General features: G+C 43.1%; 1 protein-coding gene across 3 annotated transcripts in view; it reads right to left on the minus strand.

The window, feature by feature from the left end:
- The window catches only part of FOXO3 (forkhead box O3), a 114176-nt gene that overhangs the window by 14601 nt on the left and 83137 nt on the right, over positions 1 to 16438 (minus strand). For 2 of the 3 annotated variants that reach the window (XR_014509542.1, XM_083433498.1), the window contains exon 2: positions 513 to 1952. The exons of the other annotated variant lie outside the window; for it this stretch is intronic. Coding sequence is in view for 1 of the 2 variants with exons in the window: in XM_083433498.1 (XP_083289624.1) it covers positions 549 to 1952 (1404 nt within the window). In the remaining variant the exon portion in view is untranslated. The remainder of the gene's footprint in view (positions 1 to 512; positions 1953 to 16438) is intronic. 3 annotated transcript variants of the gene reach the window in all.

Consider the following 16438-nt stretch of genomic DNA (forward strand, 5'->3'; position numbering starts at 1 on the left):
TTATTCTGGTGGGAGCAGAACGGGGCGGGGGGGGGGGAGAGAATATCACGGACAGCAGATGCAACATGTATCAAACCATCACTAAACAGAATAGTTTTACTATCTGAGGATGTGTTGCTGCATTGTCATTATGAGCTATATGAGAGGAACTATAGGTTCAGAGGTTCAAAATGCCTCTGTGTCAGAATCTTCTCTCAACAGAGAATGGTCCCCACCATCAGCATCATACACTTGGGAGCTGATCATGTGTAGAAGCATATCACTGTACATCTGTTAATAAGATGTCCCTATAGTGATCACCTTGTAGGAGAGTAAACCTGAACCAGCTCTTAGTCACAGCTATGGTAAGCACATAACTGGAATACACGGCATTGCTACCTACTCATCAGCACCCCACTTTGGTTTATGGAGTTTGTTGTAAAAGGCTGTACTTTACATAAACCATATGTGTATATGGTAAGGGCACCGCCTAATGAGATCTAATAAATGACAACGGACTAAACATCGCTAACCTGCTTTGCCCATTTCCCCCTCTTTGCATAAATCCTTCAGCCTGGAACCCAACTCTGTGACGAAGCTTGCTTAGCACCAGTGAAGTTTCCCACATTCAGAGTGACAACATTCTGGGCTGAGATGAGGGAATCAAAGTTAAAATCCAACCCATCTGCATCCATGAGTTCGCTGCGGATAATGGACTCCATATCACATTCCAAGCTCCCGTTGAAAATATCCAGGTCCAAATCACTGGGGAATTTATCATGCCCCATGACTGGAAGGCTCACACTGCTGGAGTACAAAGAAGAGCCTGAGAGTGAGTCAGAAAGCGATTGCATAGACTGGTTGGCAGGTGACTGTTGCTGGTGTTTTGTCGACCCAACGTTGCTTGTGTCACTTAAGCCCATAGTACCGACGGAATTCGACAAGGCACGACTGCCACCGAGAGAGGAATTCTGGGACTGGTGCTGGTGGTGGAGCAGATTCTGGTTGACCAAACTCCCCTGGCTTGGCTGGGCAGCAAACGACATCATGGGATCATTCCGGAGCATAATATTCCTGCGTACGTTATGGGCAGACACAGCTGTGCTAGCTTGTGACATGAGTGGATCGGACTGAGTCATCATGACATCGCTGTGGCTATGCGAATCCGAAGCCAGCAGATCCTGCAGTGTTTGGTTATTGTAATGCGAAATGGAAGAAAATGTAGCTTGCTTGTTCTCTTGGATGGTTTGCATGGGAGACTGACGGAGGGAATTCAGAGATGATGGTCCAAACACAGCGTTGTTGAAACTACTCGATGGAGAACCAAGACCTGAACCTTTGGAGCCGTATGGAAAACTTGAGCTTCTTTGCATGAGTCCCCCTGTGGGCGACTGCTGGGAAGAGGGGAGGGTTATATTGTCCAAAAGATCATCCATAAGATTGTCTGTCAGACCATCGTTCAAGTTCATGGTGCCCGCCATATCAGTCAACCTCGGCAGCTCAACATTGCCAGGTTTATTTACTGAGGGAGACATGCTGGGTGGACTACTATACAGCATAGGGGAAAGTGGAGCATCATCATCCTGAACCTCATCCAGCTCAGTGCTGGCCAGTATTGGTGACAAGCGGCCACTTATTGTACTGGCATTTGAATTTGTACGAGACCGGAAATCTGTCCAGGCGTCTAGCTCATCGCTGCTGCGTGAGGTTGGGCTACCTGGCCACTTGGAGAGCTGGGAGGGGCTGTCTTCACTTGTTTCCTGTGCAGCTTGCAGTGCTGCCTTCTTCTTAGCTGCTCGTCCTCGGCTCTTGGTGTACTTGTTGCTGTTATCCATCGAAACAGCCCGTCTCCGTGGCGCTTTCCCGCCTTTCCCACCGTCAGGGTTGATCATCCACCACGAACTTTTCCCAGTTCCTTCATTCTGTACCCTGATGAATCGACTATGAAGAGACAAGTTGTGCCTGATCGAGTTCTGCAAGAGCCACAAAAAAACAAAACAAACAAAAAACAAGGAAATTTAGAATAGGGGCAAATTTCCTTTGTCCATCTCAACAATCTAAAAATAACATGGAAAATAATAAGAAAAATTACTAATTCTACTACATCTACTATCAGCATTTACTTACTGCTAACAGCGTGCTTAGGAACACTGAATTACTGTGGTCCATTCCTACAGAGCAGGGCTGGCTGGCCTGTGACCCTCCAGATGTTGTTGGACTACAACTCCCATCAGCCCCACCCAGCATGGCCACTGGACAGGGATGCTGGCATCTGGAGTGACCATGCTGGCTGAGGCTGCTGGGAGTTGTAGTCCAACGACATCTAGAGGGTCACAGGTTAGCTAGACCCGCTGTAGGGTTATCATGATTCTTTGGATCAGAGATGTTCCTGGGAAAGTGCATTTAGCCCTGATGACATTGTTGGTTTGCGTGTTTCAATGTGAATTTTTGAACAACTTTAATATGACTTTTTGACCTGGCCCTCCCCTCCGATTCTGTGGGTTCATTAACAAAGGAGAACCCGCTTTCCTTCATTAAATAAAACCTCCCATTGAAAAACTTTACTGAGATAATCACATGTTTATTTTAGTAAGCTGATGCATCAGTACATTGCTAGAAGCCAAGATAGTTAGTAAAGATACGCTGTGATCCCAAGCACATGTATTCAAAAACCAGTTTTGTAACAAGCTTATGTCCAAATCAAGGTCTTCATGATCAGGACGTAAAACACGTTTGACATGTTTTAACCTAATGGCCTTCTACAAATAGCACTAGCTATAGTTACTCGTTCTACAGTTTATGGATTCGTTATGTATTTCCTCCCCTTTTCCTTTAGTGACACTCCTTCAGCGACATCTGAAAGAAGAAACTGGCCTAATACTCTGGTGCCCAAAAAAGCCTCATAATTTTCCAAAGAATGCTTGCCATTATATACAACAGCACAGCCAACTGTTACGTTATAAAGAACTAGTCAACCTGTAAAAAGTTCCAACATGTTGACAAGCTTTCAGTGAAAAATTTAGGAAGTGAAAGCCCCATTGATATGACTATAACTGCCTCAACTAAAAGGAAAAACATACCTACTGCCCAGAAATTTCTATGCCATTTAGGACATTTGTTAGCGTGGATAGAGTCAATGCAAGAGAAAATGAACCAAGAGTTGAAAAGCCATTCCACCACCTCCACTGAAAAGTGCCTCAAGTTTACAATAGCTGAACTGAGCAAAATACATGTAGAGCAGGGGTGTCAAACTCAAATTCATCGGGGGCCGCATCAGCAGTTTGGTCACCCTCAAAGGGCCAGTTGTATCTGTAGGACTATGTGTCCACTCTTTATTATCATAAATTATTGTCACTGCATTCAATTATTACTGTTTTTTGTAATAATGTAGACGGTCCACTTCACATTTATTTTAAGGGTGTTTGGAGTGTGTGCGCGCGCCTCTCTCTCTCTCCCACTCACCCCACCACCACCACCACCCACCCCATATTCCCAAAGAACAACTTGATCACGGGCATCGTCGGTCCTAGAAAGGCTGGCTGTGCAAAGATGGAGAGGGAGGCGAAATGAAGAGGAAGGGAATCCCCGGGCTGGTGAAATCCAGTGCGGAGGAGAAGAGGATGCCTCCCACAGGGCGAGTTTGCACGCCAGGAAGGATCGGGAAGCAATAGCAGGACGTGCGAGGAGAGAGGGGCTTTCGAAGCCACCCACCCTGGGAGAGGACTCTCCTTAAAAAAAACAAAAAAACGCTTCTCTCCCACCAAGAGGGATTCCAAGGTGGCTGAGGATTGGAAGAAAAGGGGAGTTTGGGGGGCGGGCGGGGAGGATCCAGCATCCCCGGAGAAGATCCAAGGCTGGAATAAAAAAGTTTATCCGAGGAGAAAGACTCCCCCTGCGCGGCGCGGAGAGACCTGACCTTCCGCCTGCTCTTTTTGAGCAGTGAGCGGAAGAGAGAAGCCAGCTGCCCGCCTCGCTTTGGCCCCCGACGACGAAGGCGCAAGTTGAGAGACGCAGGGACATTTGAAGCAGCAGCCACGTCCTTAAGAGCGACGGGGGGAGGCGAGTAGGGAGCCGCACCATGTAAACTTTCTTGTGTCAAAAAAAAAATTAAAAAGCGAGAATAAAAGGTGAAGGCCGGCGGCGGCTACACGGGCCACATGACGAGGTCTGGCGGGCCGGATTTGGCCCGCGGGCCTTGTGTTTGACACCCGTGATGTAGAGTCTATACTTAAAAGTATAGCCTAGAGTAGCACTTTTGATTAAAGTTTTAAAATCTGGTAAAATCCCTCTGTGATGTTGAATGCTTAAATGGGGAGATTAACAAGTTCTTTTTGAAATATGGGCAAATATTGGTTGTATCTAGGTTTGAAAGACAAATATACATCTTTTGCCAGCATATTTTGAAAACAAAAGGCATCAAGAGCTCACAAAATACAGGTTTTTATATGCATAAAAAACTGTTTTTTATATACCACAGGGATAAAGTGAATGATTCACATTGGCATCTCTACCACTGACATAAATGGGATGGATGACATTAAGTAAATGGAAGACATCTGGGCATACAAGAAATCTGGTCCACATGCTTTTTTAATTCAATAGTAAGCACTTTAAAAAAAACTGTTTTGTCTGAGGCCAGGTCAATTAAAGGAAAAAGCCAGACCCAAGTTCTTCCTGCATCTATACACAGTAGGCATATATTGGAGTATCACTTTAAGAAAACAAAAAGTTATGCTAGCCACTATTCTTTCTGTGTAAGCAAAGATGCACGGCTCCAATATATTTTTTTTTAAAGGTTCCTGAGCATTTTCTTTTCACTTTGCCAGATAACGGCTTTGATCCACAATCCATTTGCTCTGGCACCCTCTGGGTTAAGATTACTGCAATGCATTATACATGGGGCAGCCTCTTAAGACGGTTTGGAAACTTCAGTTGGTGCTCAATTCAGCAGCCAGGTTGCTCATTGGGGCAAGACAGTTTGAACATATAATATAAATCCTGGCACAACTGCATTGGCTGCCAATTAGTTTCCAGGTCCAGTTCAAAGTGCTGGTTTTGAGTCATAAAGGCAGGGGTCCTCAAACTATGGTTTGCAGGCCAGATCCGGCCGCCAGGGTCCTGAACCCGGCCTGCCTGTGCGACGGATCACTCCAGACCCCACCCCTCTTGGCAAGGCCTGAGGCTCAGAAGTGGCTGGGCAGGAAGAGCCCTGAGGTAAAAGTGTGTGCGTGTAACAAAGCCCTGGTAATGCGGTTGTTACTGCTAGTGCTGGCTGAGGGTAACGGTGCAGTGCCCCTTTAAGCAGTCGGAGGGCAGGGTGGCGGCGAAGGAACCCCTTCCATGCCAGCCCTTACCCTCCTCCCTTCCCCTCTGGCCGGCTCCGTGCTCACCGGAGCTGCGCCTTGCTGGCCGGTTGCCTCCTTAACATGCGCACGGGTCCCATGCGGCAGCCTTGGCAGAATGGAAATGGCACCCTGCCTTTCTGACAGATGTAACACAGCTACTCAACAGTTTCAATATTCAACTTCAAGGAAAGGGGAAGCTCATCTGTGATATGCATTCACATGTGAAAGCATTTCAAGTAAAATTAGACCTCCTCATTAAACAAGTGGAGGAAGAAAACTTCTGCCATCTCCCCACAACTCAAAACCTGTTGGCGGAAAAACCAGCAGTTGCATTCCCAAACAAAACATGTGTGGATTTACTAGAAATGTTGCAAAAGGAGTTTCAAATTAGATTTAAAGAGCTTCACCATGAACAGGACATACAGCTTTTCCGGAACCCATTTTCTGTTGACATCGAAATTGTTGATCTGATTTACCAAATGGAATTGGCCAAACTACGGAACTGTGACTCTCTGAAAGTCACATTCAAATCAAGCAGCCTCACTAATTTCTATGCATCTCTCCCCTCTGAGACATATCTTAATCTCAGGAACCATGCACTCAAAATTGCAACCATCTTTGGCACCACTTGACTTTTTCCTGAATGAAACACCTGAAATCTCCAACCAGATCCAGACTAACTGATGAACACTTGCTATGACTAGCAGTGAGAAATATGGAACCGGATATTGACCATCTCTCATTAGCCAAAAGCAGGCCCAATACTTCCCGTTGAAATACTTGTAAGTTTATGTTGATTAAAATCGTTCTTCATTTTAAATATTGTATTGTTTTTCCTGTTCTTTGTGCACCACTAATAAAATATGTGCAGTATGCATAGGAATTCGTCCATATTTTTTTCAAACTATAGTCCGGCCCCCAACAGTGTCTTAGGGACAGTGAACTGACCCCCTGTTTAAAAACTTTGAGGAACCCTGCTTAAAGGGCTCAGGACTGCAATACCTTGGTGAGCCTCAGAAGAAGGGTGGTGGTATATAAATTTAATAAATTTAAATAAATAACTAAACAAAACCCAGAGCCCTGTGAATATACTCTGATGGGCGCATAGTGTTTCTACGTATGTATGCACTGAAACTCCCACATGCATAGAAGAATCTCTGAATTTAGGAGAATATGTCTTTATTTCTTTTATTAAAAACATAATTCTAACAATTGTGGATTTTTTTCTTCACAATTCTCATATTCACAAATAGGAGAGCCAATATGGTTGAGAGGTCAGTGTTTTCAACAAGGCATTTTGGGTTCAAATCGACCCCTAACATCCCAGAGTGGACTTGGGCACCTCAATATTCCTCATAGTTCTCTATGGGCCCTAGAGGATGTTCTCAGAGCAGTTTATATTGTTTCATTAGCTTGACCAGGACCACTAACTGGCCTTCCTACTTCAGTATGCTATTTGAATGTGTTTCATGCTTTCCCCCTTCTTCTTTGGTCAAGGAAAATTGGCAGATCCCCTTCTGCAAGAATTTCCCCACTCCTCCTAGCTCGTGTCTGTTTCAGTCTCTTCCATACCGTGTTTACCTTATGGAGCTTGCCCATTAATTCAGACACCAGCTGCAAATACCTACTGGAATACAGAGGCTTTTTTGTCTGGGATCAACATGTGGTATCAATTTATCATTCCCAACAACGCAACAGGGAATCCACTTGCTTTAAAAATAAAAAGGGTTGTGTGATTTAACTCTTAAAAGTCTTCCCCCTTTCTATATTTTAAAAAATAAGCCTGCAGATTAGCAAGATGAGGTACAGCTGGTAGATTTGGAATCCTTGCTACATGACTGACTGGCTCTGTGCGTTTGGTTCACATTTTTTTACCAGCTCATTGGGCATCGCAGAGAAAGGAAACACTAATGTATAAAGCTACACCCAGCTACAAGTGTGACCTTTTGCAGATTAAAGCAAGAGTTTATTTTCACAACAGGGTCATTTAGAAGCAATGAATTACAAGTCAGCAGCACCGTCTGACTAGCCTACAAATGCTGGTAATATTCTCCAAGGAGGCTGTTCTACTATTCTAAAGCAATGTGGAGCAGGGTATAAACTTTACTACTGAGTAAAATAATTCAGGGGAGGGGCAATATTTATTTATATCCTGCTTCCAGAAAATTGTTCCCCAAGCTTACTGATTGCTTACATTTGTTCACTCTATGGCATGAAGGCTTCCCACAGAATTCACTGGGCTCAAGAAGAAAAAAAAGTGCTTTATTTTCAAGCTATGGGTCAGGGCTAGACAGGGCTTAGTATTTATTTATTTCATTTGTATCCCAGCCTTTCTTTAGAGCATCTCTGAATGGCATACATAAAGGTTTATCCCACTTTATTCTAACCAGAAATCTGTGAAGTAGGTTAAGCTGAGTGACAGCAATTGAACCAAGGTCACTGACTCATCTTCATAGCTAATGAGAGATTTCAGCCCAGGCCTCTCTGTTCCACATTCAGCGGAACAAAATGGGGGCGGGGGACACATGCGACAAATAGAGTCTCTATCTCTCCACTGAATATGCCTCATTGGATTTTGGTAACAACAACAACGGCTTGCCCCAGCCACCCTGGGCAGCTTCCAACTGATATAAAACAATAAAGCATCAAACATTAAAAACTATACAGGGCTGCCTTCAGAGTTGTGTATTTATCTCCTTTGACATCTGATTGTGGGGGGGCGGATTGCACAGGGTGGGTGCCACTACTGAGAAGACCTTCTGCCTGGTTCCCTGTAACTTCACTTCTAGCAATGAGGGAACCGCTAGAAGGCCCTCGGATCTGGACCCCTCATTCTCTGGGCTGGACAACGGGAGTGAAGACGCTCCTTTAAAGGGCAAAGGCTGTTTAGGACTTTAAAGGTCAGGACCAACACTTTGAACTGTGCTCGGAAACATACTGGGAGCCATTGTAGGTTCCTTAGGACTGGTAAAGTGGGATAAATTTCCTTGGACACTACCTCTGGAACCTAGAGATTCTTGCAAGGCCCCACAAACCCAGCCACAACCTCTCTTTGTAGGCTCCACACTGGCCCTGCTTCACACCCTCCTTGAGAGTTTCTGCCTGGCTGGAATGTGTCCTTGAACTCTGTTAATGTGTCATGCTTGCTTGGATGGAGGGTAGAGAGGAGTTTGTGTGTAGAAATTAGCCTTCTGTAACAAAGGTTACATTTATGTTTGTTGCTCTGCCCACTTTAGCCTCCCACCCACCACAGGCATGTAGACAGTTGAGGTTATTGTAGGCTCTCTGAGGTGCTCCAAGACATTGTGTTATTATTATTCTAAGCATTTTAGGGTTCAGCCCTACGATTCTGGGAATAGGTCTGGCTCAAAATTCTGCACAGCGGTAGCTGATTCAGCTCTATTAGGCTTTCCATCTCCGTGAAAGTTTTTTTGGGGTTAATTATGTTTACTGTATGAATTTACCTAAACATATTTTTTTTTTGTCAGAACAAAAATAATCATCCTTAATATGGGAGCTTGAAAAATCCGAAAACAATGTCTATCCTAATAATCTTAAATCTGCATGTACTTAACTGCCAAAGGAACACACCCACCCCAAACACACACACCTCTTGGGCTTCCAGCCCTTCGGATCACAGTCAGTGAGTTCTACTTAGCATTCCAGCCTTTGCACAAAGTTATTCCAAAAGCGTTACAACCAGGCATTTCATTTCAACAGTTGAGGGGGGCTTTTCCCTGAAGTCCTTAGTAATATTTATAAACAATTCAAGTTGGGAAATTATTTGATGAAAACCAACTGAAGAGCAGCCTACGCATGGCAAATGCTCCATGTGGCAGTGATCATTTTCACTGCCAGGAATGTCTCTATGCTGTCGCCCAGGAATGCTTGGTGGTCGTGTGGCGATTCTCTTCATAATGGGGCAATCCTCTACGTATAATAGCTGTTGCTGGGAATAGCAGCCATGTGGAGGTTATTTCAAATAGCCTCCATGTGCTTTTCATATGACCAACTATTTAAAGTACCTCATCAAAATAACCCCAGGAGAATCTGTTCTGAACAACAAGAGCAGAAAACTGAACATTATAAAAGGTGTTTCAATGCTCACTTTAAAAGGGGCAGCGTGGAAATGAATAGTTTAGCACACTGGGCACCATGAGATCTTATTTGTGCGTGTGTCCTTTATCAGATTGTCAGTTTTGACCATCTTTTAAATGGAGTCCACTGTTTGAAGATGTACCTGTTTACACAGGGATTCCCATGATCGCTGGACCTGAATCTCCTGTTTTAATTGTGGTTTGAATTGGTGTGCTGCTTTAATGGGATTGTTTTATTGTGTATTTTAATAATTGTGCACTTTAATTATGGTATATTTCTACAATGTTATGCAATTGGTTTTTTATATTTTGTGAACTCCTTAAGAAGCCATCTGGGTGTTAAGCAGTGTATATACATTACTACTACTACTACTACTTCTATTACTACTACTACTACTACTACTACTACTAATAGAGTAGTTTTGCTTAAGTAGTAATGGTGTGTTCATTATCTGTTATTCAAATTCTGATTCAGAAAGAGACATCTCTGTGTGGAAGCAGCATTTTACACATGTATTCAATACCGATTCAGGTGCACAGACGTATGTATCACCGTAGGGCCAGAGCTCAGAGGAGGGCAGTGCGCATGCTATGTATGGTTCAATACTTGGCATCTCTTGGAGAGCCACTGCCAGTCAGTGAGTAGACAGCAGTGAACCAGACGCACCAGCGGTCCAACTCGCTTTAAGGTAGCTTCATATACATGTTCTGATATGTTAAGATCAGTGTTCGAAACTCCCATTATTCTAGGCACATTTTGTGACAGGGAATTTCATTAGTGCGAGCAGTTTCTGACCTCTGGGCGCAGTACTGCACCTAAGATTTCAGATTAAAACTGCAGAGTGGAAGGAAAGGAGGACCTTTTTCTGCCTCCCCACTTCCAGCTGAAGAGAGCCTCTTAAGAATATTAGGCGGGTGGGCAAATGAAGGAGTAGACCATGTGAAAAATGAACTTAAAATTTTAGCTGCAGTTCATTCATTTTCAGCTTTGTGTTCTTGTTATAAAAGAGTGCACCTATAGACATTCCATTGTTGCGCCCGTAACCTAGCTTTAAGGTGCCATTTCGCTCCTAGTTTTCATATCTCAGTTTCTAACACTGGTTAAGATCTCCTGAGGAAGCCCTCAGAGTGCCCCATCACCTCTTGAACGTCCTATTGTTGGAAGTGATGCAAAAGGCAGCAAATGGTCCAACCCCAGGTGAGGAACTCCCTGCTCAAGGAGGCTTAGCTGGCAAGCTTTCTCTTTAAAAAAGTGGCAGAGACAGGTTCTTTTCAGGGGCACTTGAACTTTAAATTTAATTTAGAGCCAGGGATAATTGGACTGTGCTGGCATTTATGGTTTTGGGATTTATTATTTTGTTGATTTTAATGAATTGTTAATGATTTTTAAATCAATGAATAAAGGTGTCCATGTGGATCTGTGCCACAGTCTTGATCTTATCCTCACCAAAGTGGCTGGATAGATGCAAACGGAGAGGCATCATCCTGAGATACGTACTATGCTGGTGCATACAACTAGCTGTGTTCAACCAGAACTGAATCAGGGCCAGAATATCTGAAACAGTCTGCTTACTGCTCCCTCCCTTCCTCTCTAACAACACTTTAATCTGCTACAATAAATAAACCCACCCTGGCTGAAAATATAGCATCTGGGAATTGGCAGAACACATCAGACTTTCAGTCAGCAGCACCATTTCCAGTTATCCTATAGACAGCCTTCTGCTGACCACAGGAGACCTCTAATAAGTAACATTTGCTTTGCGTGAAGAGAGCATGCTGTTTGCCGTTTACTTTTTTCCACTGGGAAGAGAAATACAGGGAGAAACGTCACTGTCAATAATCCAAATGCTGCAATTTTCAAAGTCTTAACCAGGGGGGGGGAAAAGGAGGGGTAGCCTAAGTTTTTAAAGGAGACGAAAAAGAATCAAGAATAACCTTTCATTCGGATTAAAAATATTCCGTGTGTGCTCTGTTTATGAGGAACTTCAGGAGGAGAGATAGCAATGGTTAAATGGCTGTGTGGCTTTTATTTTTCAAATTTAGAAACTGTCTCAGTAGCTTCTTGCCCAGCTGTTTTTGTTCTTGGAAAACTACAGAGAACATTCCATTCCACTCCGCCAAACCTGCACTTCCGGCACACATTGGACATTGGAAGCAGCTCTCACAGACACATTCTCTCCCCCGCCCTGAACACTGTCTTTTGGCCAAGTGCTCCAGCAGCTCTTGTTAGTATAAGGCTGCATGCGTGTATCTGTGCTTCCAGTACATGCAACCCACGTACATTGCAACACACATACAGAGCTTCTTTCATGCACAAGTGCCAGCATTCGCAAGGGCTTTGTCAAGCACTGTCACATCGGGGAGAGCACTTTCTCTGTAACCGAGATGCCTGCAAGAAAGCATCTGCAGTACTGAATGGAGGGGAAGACCTCGGGCACATGGGAATTCTGCAAATGAGCAACAATTAAGCTCCAAAATGAATATATTTTCTGAAATGCTGCATCCTTATTAAAAAATTGACTAGACCAATGTAAAAGGAGTAATCATTAACAAAAGCAAGCCGGCAAACAAAAAAAGGCCCGTCTCACCTCTACCTGCGCATTATGTGTGAGGAAACTTTGGCCCTCTGAGGTTGATGAATTACAACTCCCATCATCCCAGGCTGCTGGTCATGCTTGCTAGGATTGATGGGAGTTGTAGTCCAGCAATAAGTGGAGGGCCAAAGGTTCCCCACCCCTGCTGAACATGACCTAGACTGCAGATGCTTTGAAGCCTTGACCAAATCCCAGTTTAAAGTCATCGTTGAAATAAAACAGAGATGTTTGCAAGCATCCCTGGGCTGTGTAACTGGCCAATGTAGATGTCTGTAGGTGAACGCAAAGCAAAATGGACCGTGCACTTGATTCAAAATGTCAGTCCTTGAACTGGTAGGATTAGCTCTGGAGCACACAGTTAGGAGAGGGCTTGTAAGAGGGTCATCTGGAAGTCTTCCTTTGTTTTTATGTAGGCCATGGCTCTCTTACACATTGCTCCTGTGTGTAGTGCTCGCCTTATTCAGAAAGTTGAGGGGCATGTCTAGCATTGTAAGTTCAAGCCTTCAAGCTGTGTTTTCTCAGGAGCTTTTGATAAGGAACCGGGTCCTAAAGAACCTAAGAATCCTAAGGAACCAATGTAAACCTTTGCCATTCATCCTCCTACAGAAACTGCAGTGAGAAGAGGAACCTGATAGGAATGAAGTCTGGGGAGGGACAGAGAAGTGCTGTTTGCGGAGACAAAGCATTACCACCAACACCACAGTTTCCCCATAGGTACATGTGTGGTAATACTTGTCTCACATTGTGGCCAGAGTCTATGGGGGGAGGGGAGAGGAAGAAACTCCAGCAGTTCAAATAAAGGGTTATCAGGAGGAGGCGCTGTAGTGGTTCATGCAACTTTGATAGTCAGCTATACAAAATGTGCCATCATTGGATTATTCCAAAATGTTTGGGGCCAAAAGTAAATTGTCTTTCAAGCACCTGGAGTTGTTTCTTCTCTTTCACACACTGCCCTGAAAGTCTTTAGATAGGCTGTGTAGCTAGACTTTGATGTGAAAGAGTTGCAAATGTCCAAGTGGTCATCTGTTTCCATTCTAGGTGGGATGGGAAGCAGAGTGATTGGCGAGAAGACGCCTTGTTCTTAAAACACATCAATTCAGCAAATTGTCAACCCACGCCAACACCTTCTGTTGCTAAACTGATCCCCTTTACTGCACATGTTAAAGCCCCAGTGTGGAAGTTGCTTTTCTGCGGGGTCAACCCATGACACGCTTGAAATATGTTTAAAAGCCTGTGAGCACATGGTGGTGGTGACTGGGCACAGCACATGGCACTTTCTCCCAGAAATGAACCTGCTTTGCTTTTCCGAGAAGCAGCTCTTTATAGCAACTGCTTCTAGTATGTGAAGGGAGCACAGCCAATGAGGGCTTGAAACAAACTGAAGAGACAAACATTTAAGAGAGGAATGTGGAACATTCTGGTGGTGCTTTTGCTGAATCAGAACATTCTTGATGGGGGGGAAAGTCTTTTATATATAAGAATCTTGTGTGAACAGTGCAGAAGAATGGTGATTGGGTGGGATTGTTTGGGGTTTTCTGTTGGAGTTGTTGTTGCTGTTGTTTATTTGCATTTTTATTTTAGATATTGTGATTTATGTAGAAATTGTACAGTTTGGGTGTGTACTTTTTAATGTTTTATTTATTGTTTATGACTTCTTTTGTTGTGTTGTACTTATGTATTATTTTCACATTGTAAGCCATCTTGAGCATGGTTTGAACTGTAGAAAGGTGGCATACAAACAAAATTATGCATGACTGAATTTTGCTGTTGTGATTGTAGCCCTCAGCGTATGAGGACACCTTTAACTTCAATTAAAATTTTAAACACCAAATTGCTATCTCAAAATTGTTATTTTTCAACACACAATCTATCCTGTAGTTTGCATATTTGAATCAATTCAAAGGCCTCTTTCTATATCCACTTAAATGTATTGTTCCCATGTTATTATTTTCCTCAGTTAGAAATGTTAAGTTTTATGTGAAAAATTACAAGGGTGAGTCAGTGCTGGCCCTCCTGTTATGAAATCTACCCATTTTATTGAGAGCAGTAAGCTTTGGAAATTGTGACTAAACTAGCTATTCCATAACAGGAAATGCTGTGTATTAGGCAGGGAACAAACACTAAAACTAATCAAACCAGTGTGTCAGCAAAGTTTCAAAGACCCTGATCCTGAAGGGTTTTTTTTTTTTTCTTGTGCCAAGTGCGGTGTGTCTGTGTGCTACCTCAGCCATGGCAGTGAGAGCAACTGGATTTGCAAAAACTTGTTTATCTTTAGGAATCTGAAAGTTTTGCCACAATTGTGTGAGTGCTTCACATATAAAAAGCCAGAAATGCCCCCAGAAGCCCTTCCCAAAGGTAGCATGGGAAAAAAGAGGGTACAAGGAATAACTAGTTGACTAAACTTGCTGGGTATCCAACATGGGTATCCATAGTACCACTTTAGCATTCCGTTGCCTCATTCTGCAATGGGCCTTACTCCAAGGTAAGTGTGCATAGGAAGCCACCTTAGTAATGACCAAGTTGGCTGGATATGGGACAGACTGAGCATTTAAGTTGCTGAGTTGGAACACTATTTAAGCTAGATATTACACATGTGAACTAGCTCTGAAGCTCAGGGACTTTGAGTCTGGGAAGTGTTATGTTATGCTATGTTTCACTTATACATTGTTTTCGGGACCAAAGGCCCCCAAAGCAGTGAGCAGCATATTAATATAAAGAAAGATAAAATGAGCATACAGTACAATAAGTTCATCAAAACAACATAAGAAAGCAAAAACAATATATACCCACCAATCATACTAAATATGTATTATGGACTGCATTTAGGCTTCCTACATTTCACCTCATGCTTGGAAGCCAGGTTAACTTGAATCCTCCAACTAGGGTGCTCTAATATCTCACCTAGGAGCAAACCCACCCACATCCAGTCAGCTAGCAGGAGTGCCCTTGCCCTCAAAACACACACACACACACACACACACACACACACACACCATGTTTTAGTAGGTCTGTGCAGGTCCTTCAACAATTAGCATGACATAATAGCCCTTCTAGCCAGAGGCTTTAAGCCACCTCTGGCCTTGATTTTTCTATTACGAATACAAATCAGAAACAGGAACCTCTGTTCCATGAGATTTAAAACATGTAATTAGTTTATCATTGCAGAGAGCAGATAATCTGATTTTTAAAACCTCTAGAATTTAAAGTATGTTACATTCTGGTTGCCAACAGACAAAGAACATTTCAGCTTAATAGTTTGTGTCCCTTCATCAGGGGTGGTAGTAGAGGGGGAAGTAGCTAGCATTTGTGTTTTTTCCCCTTCTTTTTATCATGGTTCTTTTGCATATTCAGAAACATTTTTTAAAAGAAACAGATTGAGTTCAAGTTTATATTTTAACCAAATAAACCAAGTGCCACTAGTTATTTTTAACCAGATCACCATTATGCTTTGAATGCAAACATTTTTAATTATATCATACTAATTTCTACCACCACGGAGCAGCTGTTACCAATGTTTGGAAACAGCCCAACAGGTAATAAATGTATGGCTCTTTCTTTGACCTATTCCCCTCCCCACCCCATCCCCATTTGTGGTTTTTCCTTATACATTCTCATTTCGATGTTTATTGTGAAGTTCTGAATTAAGTCCATTCCATAGCTTCTAACAATACAAAAGAATGCCTTCACAAAACTGATCAGCATTATTCAGACATGCTACTGCCTGAATATGTGTCATCCAGAGTTTGAGCTCAGATCTACAGCAAACACTCCCATTGAAGTGATAATGCTGGGAAAGAGGCAGTACCTGGAAAGAGAAATAGGTTTTGTTTTTTAATTTTTTGTACCTACAACCTACTGAATCTCCAAAGGCTCAGAACAGGTAACATCGTGACACCATAGCCTTATTGCCATTTAGGAAGAAGTGGGACACTGTGGCAACTGTGGAGCAAAGGTGTTTCTAGAAGGCCCTCAGTATGGAGTCTCATATGGTCACCCACCCAGAGACAGAGAGATCGTATTTAAACACTAAAAGCTTGTCGGACCCTCTGTGAATCTCCCTCCTTGATATAACAAGCAGGACAGCTCTATGTCCATTGATAAAAGAATATCTGACACCAAGATATACAATAAAAAGGATATGTCAAAGAGTGAGCATTTATGTTGGATAATAGAATTAAGAAAACAGTACAACAAGGTTCTAGCTAATCACAGGCCAGATGTTCAGGAGATGCTCACATGAGTGGCCTGGTTTAGTCACTCTCACCGTGTATGGGTGCCCTCCATGGGGCTCTGTGCCTTAGAGACTTTGCAGAATTACAACATCTAACATATGAACACGCACACACTTTAAGAAAGAAGTACACAAAGGAACTTCAGGAATGTTTTAGCTTCTAAATTTACTGGATGGGCTCCTAATGCTAAA

The sequence above is a fragment of the Podarcis tiliguerta genome (genome assembly GCF_965153285.1).
Source record: "Podarcis tiliguerta genome assembly, chromosome: 3".
Taxonomy (NCBI): Eukaryota; Metazoa; Chordata; class Lepidosauria; order Squamata; family Lacertidae; genus Podarcis; species Podarcis tiliguerta.